At 42.7% G+C, this 18457-nt stretch overlaps 1 protein-coding gene across 6 annotated transcripts in view; it reads left to right on the top strand.

The window, feature by feature from the left end:
• SLC8A1 (solute carrier family 8 member A1) overlaps nt 1-18457 on the top strand; it is a 1275220-nt gene that overhangs the window by 937685 nt on the left and 319078 nt on the right. For 3 of the 6 annotated variants that reach the window (XM_085612083.1, XM_085612080.1, XM_085612084.1), the window contains one exon: nt 15794-15897. In XM_085612083.1, coding sequence (XP_085468209.1) covers nt 15794-15897 — 104 coding nt within the window. Of the gene's footprint in view, nt 1-14942; nt 15050-15793; nt 15898-18457 lie in introns of all 6 variants that reach the window. The other 3 variants (XM_085612082.1, XM_085612081.1, XM_085612079.1) reach the window with 1 other exon arrangement.

Below are 18457 nucleotides of genomic sequence, written 5' to 3'. Positions count from 1 at the left end.
GAAAGAGGCAGAGAACGGTATCATGGGCTTAAGCAAGGTGGGGCAAGGGGGTGGTACTTGCCCCCCCACCCCTCAGATCCTGTTTTTTTTACTTGCCCTTTAAAATAATTTCAAGATCGCTCTGCCGGTATTATACCAGCACTGAATTTCTTTTAATTATGCCCCCCTCGGAAAACATTTCTGCGGACACCCATGAATGGTATGCCTTGGTTACCTCAACATACCTCCATTTTAAGTTTTGCAGCATGAAGCCCAGTATGTTCATTAGCTTCTTGTGAACTGAAAGTGGGTCATGGGAAATCACTGCACCTCCAGCAACGCAAGGACAACTATCACTGCCTCCCACTACTGTGCACCTCCATGGTAGTAGCCACACTAAAACAAGCATTTGCAATGCAATCGGTCTCGCCTTTGGGACCTTATATGTATTTAGTTATACAGCATATTAGCCTGGGTGCTAAAACATGTTGTCATTTACTTTTCCTAACCATTTGGTGCCTGCAGCCTGGGTCCTGGGTCACATGACTTTAAATAGCTAGGCAGTTGGCCTTTGTGTATTCCTCCCACACAGAGAGACACGGGAGGACAGGTGTTAGCAGGATGGCCAATCCTGCAAAAATGGATCGTGCTGGGCAGTTCCCTGCCCCAATTATATTTAAAAGGGCTGCTTCAAGCGCACATACACAAAGGGGCATGGCACTGACCTTTTGTAACCCTAGACTGCTTGGAGCTGTGACATGGGAAGGGAATTAACTTTCAAGAGCAAGATGAAGGGGTATCTAGGTTGCCATCCCACTTCAAAGGCTGGCACCAAGTATAAATGTTGGACCTCCTAAACCATCTATTCACTACACTCCTGGACCTGCAGACTACAGAAGAAGGACTGCCTTGTTCCCCAGATGACTGTCCTGGTATTTGAAGCCTGCCTTGTTCTTTAGAGGACTGTCCTGCTGCTGCAAGAGGAGAGCCCTGCTGATTATTGATGTCTACCTTGTTCTCCAGAGGACTGCCCTGCTGCTAAAGAACTGCCCTCTTTGAAGCAAGACTGAACCTGTTCCCTTCATCCCAGGCTAAAGTGAGTGACTCCATGGGTCGGCTGGCTGTCCTCCTGTTCTATGCTACAGGGACACAAGAAGCTCCAGACACCTACCGGCAACTGCCCAGTCTACCTGAGCTCTGCTGGCCTCTGGTAGAGTGAGTCCTTATTTCCTAAGAGGTGCCACCCCAGGACCTGGACTCTTGGCTGGCATCAGAGTGCATTCCTCTGGAAAAAAATAAGAAAACCTGAAGTGTTGGGATCTTCACAACCAAGAAGACAGTCGAGACCTGCACTACAGCAACTGCTAGTGACAACAGGCATTGCAAGATCTATACTTTGTGCTACAGCAACGACAGCCCATGGTGACCATTAAAGTGAAGCTCCAGCAATGACCGTTTGCGATGCTTTGCAATATATTCATGCTAGAGTGATGACCGCCTATGATGTCTGACCTGTTCTTCATGCTACAGCAACGACCATTTGCTACACTCTTCTGGCAAGCATATGGCACTAACATAAAAAGAAGTAAAACAAAAGTATGCGGCACCAAACAATGGTGATTATATACTTGCAATAAAAACAAAGAAAAATGAAAGCAAAAGAAGTTAAAAAAAATGCGCCCACGAAAATATGGTGATCATACACTTGCAGTAAAAGCGTTCAAATACAAATAACTGTTGCTTTTAATTGTAATAAGACTATGGTGCTTTCTTTCAAGTTGGGGTGCTTAGAGCATATATAAAAGCCCATTTAATTTTAATGCACTTCATAATAAAATATAAATCGTATTAGAAGAGAAAAGGCATAATTGGTTATAGTTCACTGCATCCTAAATATATGGTTTAAACACATAAAAATTACCAAAAAATAGAATCAATACTAAAAGTGAATTAAAAAATAAAGGCAGATGAAGAATTGAAAGGAAAACATCAATAGCCAACATGTGTTACCCAAGAGCTGTGCCACTGAAGTACACATTTAGGTTGTGACTGCACTTTCTTATAAAACACCTGGTTCTAAATTGTGTGTATTCTATTTCAAAGTTTGATGTATCTAATTTGAGCCGCAAATGTAATATTGTGATTTTAGAAAATGATTTGGCGTGTCCCCTGCTCTATGGAAGTCTTCAGAGGTCTGCCTAATGACCAGCTCGGCTGAACACACTACCAACTGAAGGGGAGGGCGAACCTGTCCAGAGCCGGTCTCCGGGAAATGACTCAGTACACGGGTTTCCCAGCATGAAAGGCACACTGAAATGGGTGCCTGGTTGTACCCCAGGGGGACCGCAGAGTGCGTTCTGCTAAAGAAGCACTGTAGTAGGTCCCTGCTTGTGCCCCTGGGGGACACAGAGTGCGTTCTACTAACGAAGCACTCTAGTAGGTCCCTGCTTGTGCACGCACGCAATGTCGAACACAGCAACGGCACGAGATTAAACAATTGAAGTTTTTGAATATCACGGGCTTGCCTCAAGTAAATAGAAATTATCCGGAACGGGAAACACACTCGGCAACCAACTAACAAAATGTATCCGTATATTGCAAACGGGATGGGCAGGCGATAATAAGACAGGAACAACGGAAGCAGTGGGGGGCGGAAGAGAAGGCTCGGACAGTGGGAGGAGTGGCAGGGGAACAAAGTAGTTTTCAGGAAACACGCAGTAAAGGGGCCAATAGCCGTGGAAGGAGACATGGCTGTCATAAGGCGGGTCTAGCAGCCTCTAAACCAATCAGAAGGCAGCACTTAGAAAGGAAAAAGCCACAAGCCAATGAAAAAGTCCACGGAGGAGTGGGCGGGGCTTCCCTCACCTATAGTGTATACTGCATGCCTCGCAAAGCGACGCAGCGCATGCGCTGCATCACTAGGCGAGACCTAAAAATGTTTGAGAAAAATTGAAGGAACCAGTAAACATCTATTTTCATAATCCTACGCAGCTTTAATCAAAAGTGTTTCTTGCAAGCAGAGCTGAGGTGCACTGAATTCTCTTTAGCAGGCATCAGCTGTTGTGCGAGTGACAGTGCTTTCATTAGGCATGCAGTACAAACCTTAGACTGAGGACTTGTATCAAACAGTTCAGAAAGTCCACTGTCATCTTTGCCTCTTGCATAATGTTTTTGTGGTTTTTTTTGGGTAGAGTTTTATATAGCGCGAACTTGACCCGAATCCAATCAGGTATCAGAGCGCTTTACATAGCACCAGTTACGTTACATGAGGACACACATTCATTTTTTTTTGTTAGGCACGTGGAGATTAAGTGATTTGCCCAGAATCACAGGATGTTCAGTGTCATTACCGAGACTTGAACCCAGTTCCCCAGGTCCGAGGTCGAGAGCCCTAGCCGTTAGGCAAACTCCTCTCCTCCTCAACTCCTGTTGATAATTGGACTGATTACGAGTCAGGAGGTCTACAGCCACTACACCAGATTCAGAGTAGGTGGGTGCTCCTGAACCCGATTTTCCTGCACATTTGAAGACCAGAACCGATTTTTCCAGGAGATGATTATCAATGGAAAAATTGCAAGATGTTTGGCTCCATTCAAGCATTATTCCTCAATATTTTTTCTGGTAGGGTGAAGCGTGCACTGTTCTCCTTAGCCAGACTTACAATTACCTTCTTCCCCTATTCATCACACACCCCTCCCTCCTCCTCAGCCCACCATGAGGCAGAAGCATACATTGATCACCTGATCAAAGCAGGTTCACTCAGCAATTCAGTATCATACAACAATTCAGAAGCATAAAATATTATTTTTTCCCCAAACAAACTCTGGTGAACCTGGTAGTGCATTTTTTTTATCTATGACAATCCGTTAGGCCTTCTTTTGTGTTGCTAATGTCAGCCAGCTTTTTCAAAACTGAATTGCTGTGACCTTAAAAATGATTTTTTAATTTGAAATTTTAATTTACAAGTATTCGTCATGCTTGTTTGTTGTACCATGTAGGCGTTGTTGTCCAGTTTAAAAAAAAAATATGTTAAGCTTATAAAATTGGCATTCTATTCAAGCTTTTTTTTTGGCCTCTAAAGGGAATCATTGATTGCCTGTCTTTCCTTGTGGAGGTGGAGTGGGGGAGTAGAAAGAGGGAAAGGGAAAAAAACACTGCAAGACAAGTAAGATGACAACTTGTGGAGTTAAGTCATTTGTTGGGGAGGGTGGCGGGAAGTCCACAGCTGGGAGTCAACTAAGTAAGAAACGATGTGCTTAGGGGAGAGTAAAGGGTGGTCAACAGAAGGACAGAAGAGATGCCATCAAGTTACTAAACTTCAGGGTACCCACAATATATTCAATGGAATATGACGGCAGAATATCGTAGTCTAAATACAGTCTGAGAAAAATATTGTGTCTTAAATATCGTTTGCAAATATATTAACCAGGCTGAGTTAATAATGGAAAATGTGCACTCAGTGGAGTGATATTTTTTATACACAATATTTAGGCCACAACATTTATGTAAGATGATAGTTTTGTTCTTGCTATTTTGACATACAACCATCTTCAGGTAGCCTCATAATGACAACAAAGTTTATTGCTCACCTGTGCTAACCGACTTTAAGAATAATAGCGGCACTTGATGCTCGATGTTGCAGGAGAAACACCCTGCTACACTGCAGTGGCGTAACACAGGCCCCCCGCTGCCCCTGTGGTACAGGGGGCCCAAAGCTCCAGGGGGGCCCCCTCAACACAATACTCTGGGCGGAGAGCTCCTGATCGAGTCCGGAGGGGGCCCCCCTACGAACCCTGCAGGGGGCCCCCCCAAGTTTTCTCACACCAGTGCTGCACCATCGCCCAGAGTACCACAATGCGGTTGCTTTCTGGTTGATTCACATGTATGTATTGCGTAGCGGCATAAAACCAATGAGCAGATATCTCCATGAGTGTTTGGATATGGGCTATTGCCATCATGTGGAAATGAACATTAAGCATCTCCAAAGTGAAGGACAACATATCAACGTGAGTCCACGGTCTTAATACTTCTGTTCTCTGTTTCATCTAAAAAGTCAGAGCAGAGAGGATGAGGATTCAGCGAATGCTGGCAAGGACATTGCAAATCTTTACCACTGACAGTCGTGTCCACTTGTTCCATGCTTCCCTTTGGACGCTGGGCAAAATGGTGCTAGTAGATGATTGCCAAGGTGTAAAATGCAAAATAATAATAAAAATACTGATAATCATCATCATTATCTTCATCATCATCATTGGTGCAGGGCCCCAATCTTTTCTTAGGAGCCCGATGGTGTAGAAGGCCTTTGTTGCCATGTACCACCACTCGTTAGCCTTGAGTTCACCTTCTATGACCAGCCCACGTCCTACCCTTCAAGTTCACTTTTGCTGGTTCTCTTTCATTCCTGCTTTCTCCCTGCTCACCTATTTGTCTATTCATCGTTCTTTCTTCATTTTCTGCCTCACTTTCTATTATAAAAATGATGATGAAAATTATCGCCTGCCCCCCAAAATGAGTGGTGCTGCCCACAACCTGCAAGCACTTTCACAAATTAAGGACGGGTGACTATTGCAGCATTCCAATATTTCCATCGATTTCCATGTCTAGGAGGCGGACTAGATGCAAGCATGGGTCTGCACCCATTGCAAGCCAGGGCTGGACTGGCCGAGGTGGGCACCGAGCGTCTTACCGGTGCGATGGAAGGGTGGGGGGCAATTTTGCTACAGGGGGCGGGTTTTGCAGCAGTGCTTCAATATTAGGCCCCTGTAATAAAAGCACAGCAGTGTTTCAGACCATCACCATCCCCCCCACACCTCCCCCACCCCTCCCCCGGGGCCAGTCCTACGTAATTGCCAGGGCTGGTTTGCATTCCCAGTTTGCACCTGTTGCAAGTGCCCCATTTCATAAAATATTAAATTACTGTTATTTCGTACAAATTATTAAACCATTGTAGGTCAAAATTCAGGTTGTAGACTTCTTAAGGAAATGAATACAGGCGAGTCTATTTATAGAGTCTGTGTGCTGGTTCTGTGCCAAATACCCTTCAGCTAAACTTTTTTACGTTTCCCTGAAGTGTCCTTTCACTGCTGTCCTAAAAATGCATGGAACGCTTCAAAAACAACACTGTGAAAGGCATTCACAATGTACAAGTGTCCTGCAGGCATCGGTTAATATTTTCGCATTTGACATAGAATTTCAGCACAAAAACATGCAGCTGCTGACACATATTCTAAGAGGGAAAGCCTGCTTTGCTGAGAACCTAATTTTCTCATTCCTCGTGGCCAGGGCATATTACACAGAATATTTTGTGGCAGATGTATTTGAGTCCTGTGACAGAAACGTGGCAAATTCTAAGTCAGTTTATGTCTAGTAAACTGGTACTTTACTAGTGATGGTGACCTGATAGTCAATTCATCATGAAAGGAACACAACAAGATTTAGTTGTTAATTAATCAAAGCATAAAGGGACTGTCAGAGGCAACAGCTCTAAATAATGAAACACAATTCACAGAAAATTAAACAGCATTTATATTTTGAAGAAAAATAAAGGCATGCCAACTTTCAATACCATTTTTGTATTACTTATGATATCCTGTTATTTCACGCTCAGGGTAAGCCAAATAGTTTTACATTTGCCAAGGCTTTTCTTTATTGGCCATCTGCTTGAGAAAGCTTTGTAAATAAGTCTCTGTTGTTCTGTTGCATGTTGCATTGAATTAGAACGTAATACCTCATCATAGCAGTAAACAATTGTTAAGTATATCCAGTAATAAAGAAATGTCCAACTTGCTTACTAGTGATCTTCATTACCAGTAGCGATTTCTGCTCACAGTCATTACGATTGTGTTGATATGTAAAGAAAAAAGGGGGGGCGAACAGGGCTTTGGAAAGGAGGTCCAGCTAAGCGAGCCCTAAAATGTACAACCAAAAAAGTGTCGAAGCTGTTCCTTTAACAAACGAGACGGACCAAGTGGTGTGCATGAGAGTTTGTGTAGAGGCAACAATGTTGGATATGGAAGCCCTCACACACCCATCAGGATGTCATGCTTCATCATCGGGCTGCTCCACGTCGAGTCGGCTGGTGCAATACCCGACGGGCTCATTATTAGGGAACACTCTTATGGAGATCTTTTATCCAACAGCCGTCCGGTGAAGTGGGGGTGAGGGGCTTTAATTAGATGTAGATGAAAGGAGATAGTGATTGTGAATTAAAATAGGGATGGGAGTGCTTCTCAATCAGTTTATTATGAAGCCTCCTTACCTAGTTAAAAGCTATGAGGTGAAGTGTTGGTAACGTAGATTTATGTGCTAGGTTATATACACTGCCTCATCTGGGGTCAACATGTTTCTCGCTCTATCTGAGGATTACTCTAGCGATTCTTCAGGACCTAGTGTGTTCTATCTACATATAGACTGTTTATCCAGTATTCAGTAAGCATTCATATTGGTAGCTAGCGTTCCACAAGTTTACCTGTAACCCGGTCTACCCTACCAATTCCATAGGATAGCACACTGCAGTTCCTGGTAGGCTACGCAAGGAGTTCCTTGCGTTAGACACGCCGAGTCTGTGTCACCGGTCGTCCTACCCCGCTCTACCCATCCTGTGACAGGAAGCCGAACAAAAAATGCTGTGAGTGCATCCCTTAGACAGTCAGACTGAGTGTCATATAGGGTGTCAGCATTGTCAGAATCCCTCAGAAGTAGGTAACCAGTCACTGAAGCCTGAACAGCCGAAGGCAGGTTGGAAGTCCATAATGACAATGAAAAGTATGAGTAGTTATCCTGCCACAGACTTTGACTTCTTCCCTGGCCCAGTCAATACTATTAAGGAATACCATAGAAGTCACTGGTATCCAGGAAAAACACCCACAAGCCGCATTGGGAAATCTCCTCCACACAAAAGAAAGCGGAGCACAGTTCAGTGAGACTTGGATGGAGAGCCAAAGTGACCTAAATCTGTGTCAAACCCAGACTCTGGGTCACTGACAGAATATAGGAAAGAAAAATATTCTGTGGACAGAATATCATGTCAAAAAGATCGAGGACCAAAATATCGAGAAGGCAAATGCAACAAGTAAGTTTAGATTTACGTTTCTTAACTCCACATCTACATACCTTGAGGAGATATATATTGTCAGTGTACATATAAGTGGAGTTCTATATTGTAAAGCTTTGCTTCCCTATAGAAACTTACCTTCATGATATTGTGTCCTTGATCTTCATGACACAGTAACTTTGTCCACGATATTTCCGTTTCCGAGATTCTGGGAATCACTAGGTAGCAGCTTTGCACCCCTCAGTAAGAAGAAGGAACAAGCATTGGCATAGCCAATAGGTCTCGCCTTTGGGACCTTATAAGTGTTTAGCCATGCAACAGTTGCATAACTAAACACTTATAAGGTCCCAAAAGCGAGACCTATTGGCTATGCCAAGCGGCCGTGCGGCCACAAAAGTGAAAGTGATCGCGATCGCGAGCAAACGCAAAAGTGAAAGTGATCGCGATCAAACATCAAAGCGGCCGTGCGGTCGCTAAAGTGAAAGTAAACGCGGTAAAAGTGGCGCGCATGAACTGTAGCCCTAGGCTGGCCTGGTAGCACTTTTTGTAGCCCCCTCAATAAGTCTCGCCAGACCAGCGCATGCGCTGGGTCAGGCGAGACCTAAAAACTTCCCCCTAAAAGGAGACAGGCCTGAAACCCAGAAGAAAAGGGACTTTGATGCAGGGAAACCACCCACACATTTGCTAATGGACAAAGTTAGATATTTAGGCACTACAGAACCCAGAAGCAGAGAGGGCAGTTTCAGGAGGATGCGCACAGTGGGATCCAGTCTAGATGGAAAGACCTTCGTTCATAGAATTGTCTTCCGGAGTTTCCGTTTAGTAGGTGCGACTAGATCAGTCCATGACAAATGGCTGGTTCTACAAAAAAGGCCAGTACATTTCTACCATTTTACTGTGATTGGAAAGTTAAGGAGTGGCAGCAGACCAGTTACTGTTCAAGGAACCTTTCAAAGGAAGTAATTTGGATGCAAGAAAGCATGGGTGCCATGGCAACATTGAAAAGTGCAGGAATTCTGTCATGATTTCATATAGCGAAGAGGTAGGTTTAATAGCATGCTATATTTTGTTCAAGTGTTGAAAATTGACAGCTTTCACCTGCAGTAAGCTCGCCACAAGCAGCTTCAAAGATTCAATATTCCCCTCTGCTGTAGGAAACGTGCCAGGGCAATTTTCCTGGCTCACATGACATTCCCGGGCGAGCACATAAAGTGACTGTCATCTTCCTTATGTAGGGACTGTCACTAGTGGGCCTGTGGCAGATGTGCCACCATGTGGAGGGTGTCTGCTGGTGGAGAATGCTTAGGGTTCTATGATGGACACCTAGGGGTTCCCCCCTATCTATTCGTTTTACATTGGGTGTCATAAAAGTCCTGCACCGTCTTTGGCTCCTTGCTATGCCTGACCCAATATCATCCCTAGCATTGATACCACCAGGAGACAGTGGAATTTACTTATTTGTGCTTTGGAAACTGATTCTTTGGCCCATACAAGAGCATATGGCAAATGGAAGTTAGCCCAATAGTATTTTAATTAACGGACCACCTACAAGTTCAATTAAGAAACCCATTAAGACTATAGCACCCACTGCGTTTTTTAATTTCGCATATCTATGGTCAAATACATTGATTTAAAAAATGAAGAAAGCCTATTAACCTTTGCTTTAGTTTTAATTAATGCAACTCTAATGCGGCCCACGATATTTTAAAAACCCGCTGCTGCCCTAAAATTCATTTCTACTGTTAGATGTTTCCCATTTCACTTGACTTGCCCATCTTACTGCCTGCCAGTCTCTGCGTGTTACTCTTAAGCAATCTTTGATTAATGGTGTGCTTCCCAAAAATGCATAATTATTTTCACAGTTTGTCGCCAGTATTCAAATTTAGAGTAGAAAAAGCAGAATTCTGTCGTTGTCAAACCATAAGCAGATATACGCTTTAAAAGAATCTATTGTGTACAACTCTCGACCAACTAAAAAAAAAAAATCTAATTTTCTGCAGATTTAGCCTTAACTTTTTGTAGGATTGTGCAGAGTTTGAAGAAGCCTCATGAAGCAGCATCTGCAGGTTTTGTTAACTCAAAGGCACTCGTTATGAGCTACTGTGAGTTACTGCATCCTCACACTCTCTCTTCTCTTCCCCCAACATTTTCCCCACAAAAAAAAACTGGTGAGATCTGCGTGAAAGTTGTCGAGAAAATCTAGAATTACTGTGGGAGGAGGTTGCAGTGTTCCTAATTCCTGCAGTATTGCATACTTATCTCTCAGCGGACTCTCGGATGCAATGTGTCATCCTGTAGGTGCCAGAATGCCTGTGCAATGTTCTCGCATAATTTATGATGGACCTGAAAACGTTCAGGGCTTCTCAAGCATGCCTGCAGAATTTTGATGTTGCTGCAGCATGTTGCCGTATGCTGAATATCGGAACCAGTCCCTCTAAACATCTTTTACATCATGGTTTATTTGTGAGGAGTGGTGATATGGTGCGATTCCAAAGTGTAGAAAAGGTTCTTGGCATGCCATCTCGGTCACTACGGTGATGTCGAACATGGTGTGTTGTAGAAACATTCACAACCCTGTCAAATTGTGTTGTGTGGTATTGTAATTAGTTATTGGTTCCCCCTTCTATTCCAGCTTAAGTTTACCAGAGTTATTGTGAAGCTGTGCATACTGCAGCTCTCCTGCCTCAGAGCACTGTGAGGGAAAGGAACTGATTGAAAGGTAGGGAAGGAAGCGTAAGGTGGTTACGAGGGGGGTTAACACGGCTTGATGATTAGTAACTGTCTGGATTCCAGATCCTTCGATTCAGTGTTGGAAATAGTGAAGGAGGGAGTAAGGTAAGGTATGGTAAGGTAAGGCAAGGCAAGGTAAGGTAGGGTAGGGTAGGGTAAAGTATGGTATGGTAAGGCAAGGTAAGGTATTCTATGGTAAGGTATAGTAAGGTAAGGTATGGTAAGGTATGGTATGGTACAGTATGGTATGGTATGGTATGGTAAGGCAAGGTAAGGTAAGGTATGGTAAGGTAAAGTATGGTATGGTATGGTAAGGCAAGGTAAGGTAAAGTATGGTATGGTAAGGTAAGGTATAGTAAGGTATGGTAAGGTATGGTATTGTATGGTATGGTACAATATGGTATGGTATGGTAAGGTAAGTTAAGGTGAGGTATGGTATGGTATGGTAAGGCAAGGTAAGGTAAAGTATGGTATGGTATGGTAAGGTATAGTAAGGTATGGTAAGGTATGGTAAGGTATGGTATTGTATGGTATGGTATAATATGGTATGGTATGGTAAGGTAAGTTAAGGTGAGGTATGGTATGGTATGGGAAGGTATGATAAGGTAAGGTAGGTAGTTGGGTCAGGACCTGCACAAATGGAGTTGAGTGTCAAGGTTTTTTGCTAAGAGCAAAACAACAGATTAATGTATCTATTAAGGTTTTTGTATACGGCCAACCTAGCCCCAAAGGAATTGGAATGCTTTCCATTTAACAAGAGAACGTACATTAGAGAATTGAAGAGATAAAGTGGACGGGACATTGGATACTTAGCTAGATTCCACCTGAAGGAAAGTAAACTGGAAGTAATTAACAGTAATCGGAAAGTACATGTATGAAAGGAGTTATGGTCCGAAATGGGAGGGAGGATGTTAGAAGGTTTGCAATAGGGATTGTTACTGCCCCTAATTTGGGTCTGGGAAGAGATCACACACGTAGTTTAGCACATGTCTATGGTTTCATTTCTTTAGTTTAAGACTATATCTTAGCACCTTGCTTCTTCAATGCTTACAGTCGCCAAAACCGTGTGATAAAAAAATATGAGTCCCCATGTGAGGGTGAGCCTTTTCAGAGGCCCACCGGTGCAGGGGTTCGCCCTTTTGCGCACTGGTCCTTTAGACTGACAAAGTAGAGATTGGTACGAAAGCTGTAATATTAAAGAGATAGTTTATTAGGACTCATGAGTGGAACTACATTGATACATAACCCTCAGGCAATGTATAAGGCAGCACATGGAGTAGAGAAACCATTGTGCTTATATACACCTTTTACTGCAGAGTAAGCATGGAAGTTCAAAAAGAGGCAGTACAAGTGTACACACAAATAACTAGTTACATATAAGGATACATGAGAATCACTTAGTCAACAGAGTGGGAGGAGTTACAATTTGCTGACATTAGTTAAAATAGCCTGAAAGTTAAGTGTGTAACAGGTGCATCCTAGCAGCTACAGGCCTCACTGAGCATGTGCAGTGCTCTGGCTTAGTGCTAAAAGAGTTAACTATAGATGATGACTCAGGCGAAATCGAGAAGCAGGCAACAGCGAAGACGGGGAAGCACATGCAAACACATGGCTAACTAAAATGGATGCGACAAACAAAATGGCTTCAGCTCATGCTAACAGTGATCCCTGCCATGGTTCCACACCCACCGACCCAGACCACAATATACTTCACCAAACTCAGACTGTATTTAGACCTAGTTTATTCTTCTCTACTTTTAGCAACCCAAGCATTACCCTCTGACAGGCCTTGAGAAAGCCCTGAGGCCAGGAGTCATAAAGAGAGGACCACATGTTGGCTGAACCCTTTTCGTAATGTAAAACTATTAACTTCAATGTTAGGCCACAATGAGACATTTGTTATTAGATTAATGACCATCATGAACTGCTTCTTGGACTCTGAAAGACTTTTCTCCAATACAAGCAAACAGGACATTTTCTCCACAACTTATAGGGCCATATGTCTGAACACATTTTCCCATAGACACGGAATGGGTAAAGCCCTTTGATACATCTGGCCCTTAGTGTTTGCTCTCTTTCCTCACAGATTCTCCAGCCTCACCTGAAAACTCTTCTGAGATGAGCATCAATCCTCATCACAACCCGAGCACAGATATCGAGCAATAAAACTGGTTAACATGCGCATACTACACACTTACCAACTGCACCACACACTTAAATAGATTTTGCTGGCACCTGTCACAGACGAAAGATGCCAACTTGTTCAGCACTGCCAATCCTTGTTCCTGGAAGGTGGGGGAGTTTGAATCATACTCCCTGGGTGAGGGGGGCCTCCCTGTGCAAAGTAAACATTTTGTTTTTCTCCTCTATGTGTTTATGTTGCACAATTTGGATGTAGTAGACTCAGGTAACATTGCACAATTCACACTCACTGTGGTCTTATTGTATAACCAATGTCTTTCTCCCTAATTATTCAAAATCCAGATATAATATCAGCTGGTTTCAGAATGTAAACTTTTTCTTCTTTAATATTTGACTGCCTTTCTGTTATTTTAACATGCTTTTTTTTGATAAAATAGTGTGCTCCGTACTTTGTACAACAAATCTGTGAGCCTGTTTTCCTAGTTAAAATTCACTGACTCATTTAGCGGTGGTTAATTTGTTAATAAATAAATGCAAGCCTCAGAGATTATTTTAAGAGTCTGTTGCTGGTGCTGTTAAATGTCAAGGCTGCTCAATACCAGGCCAGCCTAGAGTTGATCCCACTTCATGCCTCTTTCTCTTCCGCCTTTTTCCCCCCTTTTCTGACTTTCTCTCTTTTGATGTGAGCTGATGTGTGAGGTAGACAAATTAGTACACGTGCCCAAAAATGAGTGTTGGAACCAAACACCTGCAACACCAGCACAAATTAAGCGCTGCCATTCGGCTTGTGAGACACGTGGTAGTGGTATACATTGATATCTGCTCTGCTGTTGATGCACGCTGCTGAAGTTCGTCTCCATGTTGAATCTACTGCCTATGGAGGTCATGTTTGTTTAGTTTAATAGTGTAACACTGCATGCCTGTGCTTTCCATAAAATGCTGCAAATGTAAATTGACTGGAGACATTTGGGGACTTTACCATAGAAGTGCATGGTTTACTCTCACTTTGTGCTTTGTTTCAAACCGTGGACGAGATTCAGTTTACAAGTTTGGTCTACCTCGAACTTTATGGCAGCATTTCTTTTCCAGTTAAACGACTGGACTTAGTTCAGCATGATTTATTCAGGCTGTAGGTAACAAGTATTCACGCTCTCCAGCAGCGGAAATGTTCCTTTAAATGAAAGAGTCGTCTCTTAAGTCTGGATTTTTGTGCTGTGTGGCACCCGCATCAATTCTCTGCTGTGCTTGGGTGGTCCATCCCACCACCCTCGCTCCCCACCCTGGGCATTCAGGTTGAGATGTCTCCAGTCTCTTAGTTATTTGAAATTAACTAAGAGACTTGAGACATCTCAACCTGAACCTTCAAATTATAAGGGTAAAGCTTAGGTGATTGATGATGAATTTATTTCATTATCTACGCGAGCGTCTGTTAATATTTTCTGTTTTTATTAATTAACCTTAAAAAAGTATTTCAGAATAGGTGTGAAAGATAACTTATCAAAAAAAGGGAGAGTCTGGAAAATAGGTTTATCCCCAAAGTGAAAAGCAGAGTCCAGTGATAAATGTCTACAATAACTCCCTTGAAATGTGGTATTTTACTTTGAAATGCGACACGTTGCACGGAAATGGGTACATTACGGTGAAATGTGGTACCTTACTCTGCAATGTAATGTCACTCTTAAATGTGGTACGTTTCTCTGAGATATGGTACCTTACTTTGAAATGTGATGTTACACAGAACTGTGGTAGGTTAAATTGTAAAATGATATGTTGCATTGAAATGTGCTTGGTGCACTGACATGTTTTATGTTTCTCTGAAAAGTGCTCAGTTACTCTGGAATGTGGTCCCTTGCAGTGAAATGACTTGTTTCTGTGCTCGAAATATATTTGGTCCCCTCCCCCACTGCTTTAAGTCTTGTGTAATGGTTTGGTCTGACAGACTAGGAGTCTTTCTGTCCACTTTGTTTTCTTTCCTCCTGTTTGTTTTCTTTTTCCTGTCTACTTTGACTCTTCAATCTGCCCTATTCTTCTGTTTCAGCAAAACGATATTAGTGAAAGTGATTGATGATGAGGAGTATGAGAAAAACAAGACCTTCTACCTTGAGATTGGGGAGCCCCGCCTGGTGGAGATGAGTGAGAAGAAAGGTGGGGAACCTGCTCCGAGGGCAGAGGCTTGAGACTCAAGCGCCTCTGGGTGGCTTTCATCCCACATGGATGCCTGGCTCTACCTCTTCCATCGAGTCTGATGCACACATTCGTCTATCTATGTAACTAGGCAGAATTGTTCATAACTGGGAGTCGGATCAAGCAGGGGCGTCCAATCAGAGTAAGACTGCCGTGTCCTACGTTTTGTCCTGTGCATATATCATAGAATATTTCCTTATTGATCAAACTGTTGTGGACGACATATAACCTGGTTACCAAATTCTGAATGATTAGGAAGAGCTAAAATTGCAAATTTTCTTAAGATAGAGGATATCAGACTCATAGGGCTTGTTTTTATATTTAATTGACTGACCTGTGAGTGTTAAAGCCTGGGTGTTGCTTTGGCAGATGCTTTGGGAAAAATCAGAGGCACTGACTTTATTTGAGGCTTATTCTTACTCGCTCTTTTGGATAGTCATTGTTTCTTAGAATCAGTTTTTCTAGATTCCCATGATTCAAGTCCAGCCGATTTGCCGGAGTCGCAAGAAGAAATTCCTCATGCTAGCAAGCCGATTCCCAGTTATGCATAATGCTTTGTTATATACTTAAAATGATGTCAATGTGCTGCAGCTTCCTCCATCCCTACCACCCCATGACATCACAATAACTGTCCATCTTGGTTTGCTCTAATGCATGATTGTGTGACTTCAACCATATGTTTCCCTTTGTCTTGTGTCCCCACAGGAAGTGCATTACCCTTAGAATACTTGATCGTGAGGAATACGAGAAGCAGTCCAGTTTCTTCCTTGTGCTCGAGGAACCAATCTGGATGCGCAGAGGACTGAAAGGTGTGAGAGTATAACAAGAAAGACCACCGAGAACCAGTCCTCTTCTCTGTTTGTGTCGCCCTACTCTCACACTGGCTCTCTCCTCTCTCTCGGCTTCCAAAATCTTTGCAGTGTCTCTTGTGAAGCTTCTTTTATTTGTTGGGATGAACGTGTACTGAGTAGGAATCCAAAAGTCCAGTTTAGAGTCCACCCAGCACCACAAAGTACTTTGAAATCGTGTAATCTTTAGTTCAGAGTGGCACCCTATCTCAGGGGGTCCTGTTATTGCAAGGTCAGTGCAGCCTGTGAAAAGTGATATCTTCACACCCATCTCTTAAAATGAGCATCAGAGAAAATAAATTACAACTGTAAAGCCACAACCTGGTCCATTGACCTCATGGCCATTGTCACTTCACAATAATTTGCCTACTCAAGTGTTTTCATTTAACAAACATTGCTATCAGTTAACCATTGAATAAAAATTCCTGCTCTATAATTATTATCTGAACTGAAAGCAAGGCCCAAAAACAATGGAGGGGGTGATTAATGTCTAGCATGGACTACCAGCAGGGGCTATATGAAGATCTAACCGTATGTGCTCCGACTGTCCTAATAGTAAACCTCATTGACTGCTACAAAAGGTGCAAACACCAAACTGGTCCCACAATGTTTCCTCGTTGAGCCATTCTCTAGCTTCTGGTGTGAATGAAGGAAATGTGTTGGCAACGCCACAACATGGCAGTTACAGCGGGGACCTTGGGAGCAGTTGAATGGATACTCCCTCTCCCATAGTACAACCGCAGCCTCTCCCAGCTCCTGCAACCTCGACTAAAACTATGGTGAATGCCAGAGAGGTGCACTTCTGGGTACTGGAACTGAGGTTGAACAAGGCTTATACCTGTTTGTATTAGCTGCTAACATTCCATTGCTTGGGTTTGGCTCTTGAATATCAAATCCAGAATATAACAGGACACTAAAATCATGGATAACGTATCAAGTGGAAGGGGTGTGGCGCCGCGGCCAGGGTGACTGCCTCCGGAATCTGGGGATCACGGTTCAATCCCCGGCAATGGTGGCAGATTAGCCCAGCACCATGGGACTCTGGGCAATAGCTTGCTTAATCTTCCCGACGGCCCCCAGCGCCTAGAGACCCTACGGGTGATTGCTCGCGCTTTACAAATGTGGATTATTCTTAAGGGCCAAAATATCAAAATCTAAGTATGTATAGTTTTTCTATACCTAAATTCACATCTATGTACCTTGACGATATATGCATATATCGTCAAGGTACATAGATATATATCGTCAAGGTACATAGATGTGGAGTTAAGAATAGTATATTTGTATTTCCCCTCTCTGCACTTACCTTTCAATATTTTTCCCCTCAATGTTATTGTGCCACAATATTCTTGAACTCAGAAGTCGAGTTCTATCGTTTTCTTACGATGGAGGTCATGACATTCCAATATGTTAAGTGAAGCCTAAAGCTTTAACCATAGTGCTTTGCTAGCAGAGAGTCACACGATCATTCTATAAAAAAGCCACAATACTTCTTATCTGGTCAAATAATAAAGGTTAGATTATTCGGCAACACTGTTTGTAGGTCATGGATCCATTCTCAGACTTAGACCTGATATTTGACAGGATTTGAACAGTTAAAGGAATGTTTCTGACACGTGTGCCTGCATTTCTTACACACATTCAGCAATTTCCAAAATCCGTATTTTGCTGGGATTATATCATATCTGTGACTTTATTTCCATAGTTCTGGAATATGGCATAATTCCCGTCATTTGTGCATTTCATCCAGTGGAAGGCCCCGTCCAAACCGATTTTATTCTCGCCAGGTATTTATTCTCCAAAAATGCCAATATTTAGGTAATACCAGCATCACAAACCTTGAACAGTCAGGGGCAGTTCGTACATGTATTTTGCCAACAACAGCTTAAAAGTCCTACTTCTAAAGACAAAATATGCTTCTAGCACAGCAAGACATGTCCGCAATAAAATTTCACCTTCTGAACAACATAAACATTTAATTTTGTTTAATGCTGCAGGCAATCACACAGTATAGTCCAACATTTAACTAGTTGTTTTCAAAAAACATTTTCCTCTTCGAAAAAAAAATGTCGTTAGAAACGTAAATTACATGTGTGGGTATTTTTATTGCCGAAAAGGCACTCATTTCAGAACTCATATTTTGTCAAATGAGGATGTCATATCCTGGACATGACATCATTCGTGTGAAATACAGATTTAATCCAATGGAAGGCCCCTATATTCCGTATGATTTCCTTCCCTCCAGTTCCTTAGTCTCTAAGCATGATAGTTTATTTAGATAAAGCCAGCCACAAACCATCCCACGGAGCTTCTCTATTACCTTACTAGCAGTCTGTTAAAAAAAGCTAAGCAAATTCGAAACATTCTAATTGCAAACAGAGCACAATATTTGTTTAATTGTTGCACTTCCATACAGGTAAACAACGTTTACCCCGCAACTTTTTCAACGCAGGGAATCCCAACGCGGTTGTTACAACGACCGCGTTGTGATTCCGCATACCATTACTCTGCAAGTCGGAAC

The sequence above is a fragment of the Triturus cristatus genome, chromosome 6 (genome assembly GCF_964204655.1).
Source record: "Triturus cristatus chromosome 6, aTriCri1.1, whole genome shotgun sequence".
In the NCBI taxonomy this organism is placed as follows: domain Eukaryota; kingdom Metazoa; phylum Chordata; class Amphibia; order Caudata; family Salamandridae; genus Triturus; species Triturus cristatus.
Note: the sequence above shows the minus strand (reverse complement) of the source record. Positions and strands in the feature narration are given on the sequence as shown.